This window comes from Athene noctua, chromosome 2 (genome assembly GCF_965140245.1).
Source record: "Athene noctua chromosome 2, bAthNoc1.hap1.1, whole genome shotgun sequence".
In the NCBI taxonomy this organism is placed as follows: domain Eukaryota; kingdom Metazoa; phylum Chordata; class Aves; order Strigiformes; family Strigidae; genus Athene; species Athene noctua.
In genome coordinates, this window is record NC_134038.1 from 157,985,824 (window position 1) to 157,993,232 (window position 7,409).

Below are 7,409 nucleotides of genomic sequence, written 5' to 3' on the forward strand. Positions count from 1 at the left end.
CGGGGCACCCGGGCAGGCCTGGGGACGGTGGGCGGGCGGAGCAAGGGGGCTCCGGGCATGGACCCCTCCTCAGCCCACGTCCTGGCAGGAGGCCAGTGAGACGGGCAGGGCTTTGCCTTCGGGGAGGGTGGCGATCTGCCACCGTGCGGGGTGGATCTTGGGGGGAGTGGGGTGGGGTTGGGGGGTCGCTCCTGCCGCAGAGCGTGGGGCATCAGCTATGCCCACGGCCGTCCCGGGCCGGGGTAGGGGCTGCAGCCGTGTCGGGGGGCCCGGGGGCAGCGCACGCATCCCTCCCGCGCCGGGGGTGCGCAGGACCCGACCCCCGCACCTCCCGCCGGCGGGAGGGCACACCTGGGGATGCTCCCGGGAGCTTCCCGGCCCCTCCCCTCCTCTGCCCGCTCCCCTTGGCTCTGCACTGGCCCCGGCCCGACGGGGCCCGCCTCTCCCGGCACAGCCGGACCCCGTCCCCACCCCACCCCGTCCCTGCCGGGGGCCGCCCCGTCCCTGCAGCGCGGCCGGGCGGGCAGCACCGCGGAAAAACGTCGCCTCGCTCCATAGAAAATAATTTATTGAAATCACAGCTATACATGGGTGGGCGCCGGCGGGCAGCGCGGCCCCGGCCCCAGCCCCGGTCCCGCTGACGGCCGGGGCCCGCGGGGGCCAGGCGGCCCGCGCTCCCCGCGGCACGGACAGACGGACACGCTGCCGTATGTACAGAGTTTACACGGAATAAATAAGGGACATGTACAGAGGAGTGCGAGCGGGCGCCCGGGCCCCCCTCCCCGCGCTGCCGGTGACCCGCCCGCCCCACGGTCCGGGAGCCCCGACGGCGCTCAGGGCCGGGCCCCCTGCTCGATCTGCTGGTGCTGGCTGCGCACGGCAAAGCGGTTGACGTGCACGGGGATGGGCACCACGATCTTGGGGTTGCGGACGGGCTCACCCGAGCGGTTGCTCACATTGCCAGCTTTGATGCGTTTCCACTTGGCGCGGCGGTTCTGGAACCAGATTTTCACCTGCACCTCGCTCAGCTTCAGGGCGTGCGCGATCTGCGAGCGCTCTGTCAGGCTCAGGTACTTCTTGCAGTGGAACTCCTTCTCCAGCTCCAGCAGCTGCTCGCTGGTGAAGGCCGTGCGCCGCCGGCGGCTCTTGCCGGCCCCGGAACCCGGCGGGGCCTGCTCGGCCACGGGGCCGCCCTTGACCTTGCCCTTGGTGCCCAGCGCGGTGGCGGCCGCCCCGTCCAGGAAGGGCTCCTCCTCGCTGTCTCCCGCCGAGCTCTCCTCCTCCCGCTCGCTGCACGGCGTCGCTGCCGACTTCACCTCCAGCTTCTCCTCGTCCGAGCTGTACGCCTTCCCGTCTGCGGGGCACACAGCGTCAGCACCTGCCGGCACGGCCCACCGCCCCCCACCCCAACACGAGGGTCCCCCGTGGAGCCCCACCACCGCCACCTCCCTGCAGCCCTGAGGTGCCTCCCAACGAGACAGCGGCTTCCCTGGCACCAGCCGCGCCCTCGGCCCCGCTGCCGGCAGCGTGTGTGCCAGAACAGCATCCCAGGCCTCAGCACCATCTCCCCACCGCCACCTGCAGCCTGGCTGGCTCTGTGGGGCAGCACCCCCAAACCCGGCGCATCTGCAGGCACCCTGGAGTACAAGCCACCACAGCAGCAGCTGCTGCCGTCCCCGTCCCACAGCCCAGCCCTACATAGCAGCATCGCTGCCTCATCCAAGCAGAGCCACTGCAACATTTCTGGGGCCTGTCCGGACCTCTGCATCCAGAAAGAAAGTCTGTAACTTGTCCCTCAGCTCAGCCCTCCTTCTGTCCTGTCCCCCTGCATCGATGCTGCTCACCCAGAAAGAAACCAGCCAAAAGGAGGACCCCTCCTGGAAACAGCAGCCAGAGCTGGTTCCAGCCCAGCAAACCTCTTTGCAGGGCTGTACAGGACCTGTGGTGTCCTGCTGCCAGGATGCACGACAGCAGAGCTGCACAGCCAAGGAACAAGGAAGGTGCTTGGGCAGCTGATGGTGGCAGCTCCCCCGACCTGTCTGTGCAGAGGGGCAGGCCATAGACTGCCAACAGCACTCAGGACCTCAGCCCGGGTCACCCAGGGAGGAGGCAGCATGGGGACCACCTGTTATGTTGCCTGAAAGGATACAGGGTATAGGGGTATGGATCTTCGTGCGAGCTTCTTGTGTCCCAAACCTCTGCCTGAATGATTAAAGAGCCATCGAGCAAGGGAGGACATGGGTAGGAGACAGAAAAAGGCCTGGAAGCCAGTCACCTCCTTGGTAGGTCTCAAAGGCCTCGCAGGAGATGGAGCAAGAAGATGCTCCCAGCCACAGCCAAGGGTCATGGAGGGAGAGGAGCCACAGCTATACACAAGCAGAACCTTTTCTGTCATGCTGAGACTAAAAGAGCCCAGCAAACCCTCCAGGTCTGACCCAACCGCAGGAATTGCTGCTGGAAGGAGCTAGTCCTGAAGCACTGCAGCTCTCAATATAATCCTACACGCAAAAGGGGAGACAGCACAGCTTCTAAGCAGTGTCCAAGTACTGGCACATACACCCTGGACCACTGGATCTCCAGACCTTTCACGTCACCTCGGTGGGAAAGGCAGAACAGCTCTCAGATACCTGAAGGTTCAGGGTTGCAAATACACAAGCAGCCACTGCAAGAAACTGCTCAAGCCCAGGAGACATCTTTAGGAGCTTTGTTGCCGTGGAACTCCCACATCCCTCGCCAGTCCTGCGGCAAGTCTGTGGCTTCCTGAGAACGGGTGGGTGACTTTGGAGATCTGGAATCACCTCCCTGCTCCTCCTGCTTCACACAGTGGGAAAAACACACCTTCATCTCTATTCTGCTATAGAAGAATAGACAGTAACATCTTTTTTCTGAAGGGTTGGGAGCAGGGGGAGAAATCTCCCACATGCATAGGGGGTAAAGACCCAGAGAATTTGTGCTCGTGGGGCTGAGGATTAGCAGCAGGTCACATGGAGTACTTTGGCTGCCAAGACAGAGTCTTGTGCAAGCACTCTGCAGAAAAAGAGAGTTTTCCTTTCTGCATACCAGCTCTGGCAAGTGGAGCACAAGGTCTGACAAAATAAGAGAGCCCTTACGAGGATAGCAGTGTCTTCACTGAGAGTACTGCTGGGTCCTGCCCTGACTGCCCTTCCCCAGTGATGGAGGAGGGCATCTGAGCAGCCACAGTTTGCTCTTGTAGGCCCAGACTACACCCTAAGGGACTGGAAGAAGGCTGAGCTTCCAACTGCAACATGTTACTTTTTAAAACAGGTACTCTCTCTGGATGCACTCTTCTTAATCAGACCCCAAATTTTAAATGGTCTCTAGCAGACTAACATGTCTCACATCCATGTCTTATAAAAGGGTTGGGTTTGCAGGAAGGAACTCAGAACTATATGATGCTTGAGTCTGAATCAGATGTTTTCACAAAGAAAAACGGTATATTGGTCTCTTAGTCATCTAGTATGTCCCCACTGAGAAAGTAATGAAGGCAGGGTAGCCCACCCCTTCAGTGGGATGGCATGCTGTGACATTCAAGGCCTTTGAACAGGAAGTGAAGCTGTCATGAAGCAAAGCACCTTGACTTTGAAAATTCAACAAGAAGGCAGGAGACGAGGAATAGGATTGACCCATTGCTTTGCTTTTCACAAAGTCCCAGCCGTTCATTGATCTTAGGAAAACATGGACCTGTTGAAGTGAGTCCAGAGGAGGCCATGAAGATGATCAGGGAGCTGGAGCACCTCCCCTGTGACACAGGCTGAGAGAAGAGAAGGCTCCAGGGAGACCTTACAGTGGCCTCCCGGTACTTAAAGGGGGCTTGCAAGAAAGATGGGGACAAACTTTTTAGCAGGGCCTGTTGTGATAGGACAAGGGGTAATGGCTTTAAACTAAAAGAGGTTAGATTTAGACTACATATAAAACAAGTAATTTTGTACAGTGACGGTGGTGAAACACTGGCACAGGTTGCCAGAGAGGTGGTTGATGCCCCATCCCTGGGCACATCCAAGGCCAGGTTGGACGGGGCTCTGAGCAACCTGATCTAGGTGAAGTTGTCCCTGCCCATGGGCACAGGGGGGTTGGACTAGATGGTCTTTAAGATCCCTTCCAACACAAACCATTCTATGATTATGGATGTAGTAAGCATGGTGAGGAGAGCTGGATGTCATGGGTGACAAAGTTATTCAAGTAGTATCAGGGGGAGCTAGATCAAGAATGGGTGTTGTGACAGCCAGAAGAGCCCTGTGTTGATAAGCAGACAAGAGCTCTTTGTCACATTCATAGGGGATAACACTAAAACATCACCCCATGCCTGATTGAACGTTCAGTTACTACATCAACCCAAGAGAGGGTCTCAGACTGGATCTCAGTGGAGACCTCTACAGCTCAGGAACAAACAAGCTCTCAGGAGAGCTGTAGAGAGCCGGGGGTGTTGAGTACCTTTATCCTGGGGGTGATAACTCTTTGTTGCAGCTGTAGTAACAAACCAGACTCCCAGCTTTGTTGCTTTTTATCACCAGTTTCCCTACATGCCTCTTCCCTCTCAAGAAGTGTGCCAACAGCTGGAAGCAAGTTTGAAAAACACAGTAGATGCAGAGAGAGGCCCTAAAATAGTGCTTTGACTCCTCTGGCTGATCCAGCAAGCAACGGATCTTGTCTCCATAGACACCTGCGTGATGGAGACACTACTGGAGCCCAGGGACAGAAATAGTCACTTCAGGGTATAATCCACTTGATGTCAGCAGAACAGACAAAAGGAGGCATTTCTTCTTCACATGGTTCTTCTACAGATAAAGGATATGTGGAACACCTTGCCCCAGGATGTGGCTGATGCCAAATTTCTCTCCCCTTTCTGGTGGGCACATTTGGCCTGACAAATCCTCTTGGACCTGGGCAGAGCAGCCCACAGAGCTGGGTCCACACAGGGACATGCTTGTGCAGAAGGACAAGCATCCTCCACGGCTCCAGAGCAAGCACAGTGCTAAGAGACAGCTAATAGGCAGCAGCGAATGAACGGGGGTAGCAAGACTTATTTCCTTCTATCCTATGAGCCGGTTGCAACAGGGCGAGTCTTAGAGATACAATTTCTCAATATCAGAAACGGCCACTGCCTGGGACAGTTCGTCTGAGTCCCGTGGGAGGGGAGAACACGTTGGAATTAGCTATGGAGGACCCGTGGGGGGAGATCAAGCACAACGCAGTTCAGTTCCCCATAGGCTGGGAAGATGTGGTTATACTGCTTTTGGCCGGGGCAGTTCTGTCCCTGAGGAGACTTCCAGAACAAAAGTGAGATCACAAGGGGCTTTTGACTCGGCACAGAGGCCCGGGGGCACCGGAGGAGCACCAAAGCCCCAGTAACGCATGAAGGCAATGGGGAGGTGAAGTGCCCCACTTGTCCTGCCGGAGGACGAGCTTCAGTGGGTACCTGAGCAAGGGAAATGGTTTTCTGACGGAAGAACAAGGCAGGGCAAGGAAAAGACCCGGACTTGCCCAGCAGAGGCTGAAGGGAGAATGGAGAACAAACAGCCAAGCGCTGCAAGCAGCAGCCAGAGACTTCTCGGCGTGCATCCGTGCCAGGAAGCCTGCGAGACAAAGGTGGATCTCAGGCGGCCAGGGGAGACGGCTCTCGGGACAGGCCACGCCTGAGGAAGCCAGCGGCTGGCTGGCCCCAGTCCTGCTGCAGAAGGGCCGCCGCAAGCCCTCGGCCGCCGCAGCCGAGGTGGGAGAGAGCGAGAGCCGGAGCGGGCTGCGAAATCCAGAGCAACAAGTCACCGAGGGTGCTGCCTGCTCGTTCGGGGGAGCGGCCGCGGCTCACAAAGGCGAGGACCCCGCGGGCCCTACCACGGCGGCGGGAGCCGCCCCCGGCCAGCACCGGGCGGGCTCCCGGGCGCGGCGCCGCCGCCCGCCCGCGCCGTCGGGCAAAGCCGGTGCCGAGGCCGCGGGGACAGCGGGGACAGCTGCGCGGGGCGGCGGACGGCGCGGCCGCCTGGGCACGGCCCCGGCGGGGCTCGGAGCGGCCGGGAGCCGCAGCGCGACGCCGCCGAGGGGGCGGCCGGGAGCCCGGCACGGAGCGGGCTGCGGGCGAGCCCCCGGCCCCGCGGTCCGGCCGGGAGGCGGCATCGCGCTGCGGCGGCACCGAACGAGACCGGGAGCGGGGCCGGGACCCGGTGCCCGCCGCCTCGCTGGCCCCGGGCCGGGTGCCAGGACCTCGGAGAGCTCCGCGCCGCCGGGGCGGCCGCCGCTCCCGGGCACCGCGCCGCTCCGGTCCCGCCGGGGCGGCCGCCACGACCGGCAGCAATCCCGCCCCGCGGCTCGGGAGCGCCGAGCGGAGTTTGTCTCCCAACCCGCCGAAAGTTGCGGGCGCGGCGGAGCCGGCCCGGCACGGAGGGGAACCGGCCCCGGTCCTCCCGGCTCGGCCCGACGGGACCGAACGGGAACGCAGCCACGGGCAGGTCCCGCCGCCACGGCCCAGCGGGGCCCCGCCATCCCGCCCGCCGCTCCACCCTCCCCCGCCGACTCCCCGGTCCCCAGCGCCCCCGGCTCCTGCCCCGGCGAGCTCGGGGAGCCCGCGGGGCCTCCCGCCCGCCCGCAGCCGCCGCTGGGGCGGCGGGGGGGAGCCCCCGGGAGAGACCCCTCGGGGCTGCGGGAGTCCCGGGCGAGTTGCTCTCCGCCGGGCGGGGCTGGCCCGCACCGCTCTTACCTGCCAGGCCGGGGAAGGGGTCCGGGAAGTGCAGAGGCGGCTCGGGCGGCCCCTTGTCGCGCCCCGGGGGCAGCTCCTCCGCCTCCAGGCCTTCGGCGCCCCGCCGGCAACCGGCGTCGGGGTTGGAGCGCGGCGGGGGCAGCTCCTGCGGCGGGTAGAAGCCGTCGGGGGGCTCGGAGAAACTGGGCAGGGCGGTGGTGAGGGCCACCATGGAGGGCACGGCCTGGCCCAGGCTGGCGCAGAAGGTGTTGGTCAGGCGGCCGGCGAAGGAGGCCAGCGGCGCCAGCGGCGGTAGCCCCGACTGCAGGGGGGCGTGGGACAGCGCCTGCGGCAGCACCAGCGGCCGGTACGGCATGAACATGGGGTACCCGGTGTAGAGCAGGTGCCCGGAGCGCGGCGGCGGCGTCCCGATGAGCGAGTCGATGGAGAAGGCGGTCCCCTGGCCGCTGGGTCTCTGCATGGCGAGCGGGCGCCGCCGGCTCAGCCGGCACCAACTTTCCGGCGAGCTCGGGCCGCCGCCAACTCGCCGCCGCCGCCGCCGCCGCCGGGCCCCCCCCGCCGCGGCCCCGGCCCCGGCCCCGGCCCCGGCCTGCGCCCACCGCCTCCCGTGGGCTCCGGCGCCCAGCGAGAGCTGCCGCCCGCCCGCCCGCTCGCTGGCTCGGCGCGGCGGAGTGGAGGCGCGCTCGGAGCCGCCCGC

At 63.3% G+C, this 7,409-nt stretch overlaps 1 protein-coding gene across 2 annotated transcripts; it reads right to left on the minus strand.

Annotated features, from left to right (window-relative positions):
• Window positions 1-729: 729 nt before the first annotated feature.
• On the minus strand, window positions 730-7,172 carry GBX1 (gastrulation brain homeobox 1). Of its 2 annotated transcripts, none has more exons than XM_074898172.1 (2): window positions 6,713-7,172; window positions 730-1,354 (listed from the first exon to the last, which is right to left on the minus strand). In XM_074898172.1, exons 1-2 carry the CDS (start codon window positions 7,170-7,172, stop codon window positions 834-836), a joined length of 981 nt encoding a protein of 326 aa, XP_074754273.1. In that variant the 3' UTR covers window positions 730-833. The 2 variants fall into 2 exon arrangements, with proteins under 2 accessions (XP_074754273.1, XP_074754272.1); XM_074898171.1 differs by having other exon boundaries at window positions 730-1,378.
• Window positions 7,173-7,409: the final 237 nt, after the last annotated feature.

Bases quoted from the DNA above. Each gene is read 5' to 3' on its own strand.
- GBX1 (XM_074898171.1), bottom strand. From the start codon at position 7,172: ATGCAGAGACCCAGCGGCCAGGGGACCGCCTTCTCCATCGACTCGCTC. The intron at 1,379-6,712 runs GTAAGAGCGGTG...CCGTGCCGGCAG, and splicing joins CCCCTTCCCCGGCCTGGCAG to GTGCTGACGCTGTGTGCCCC.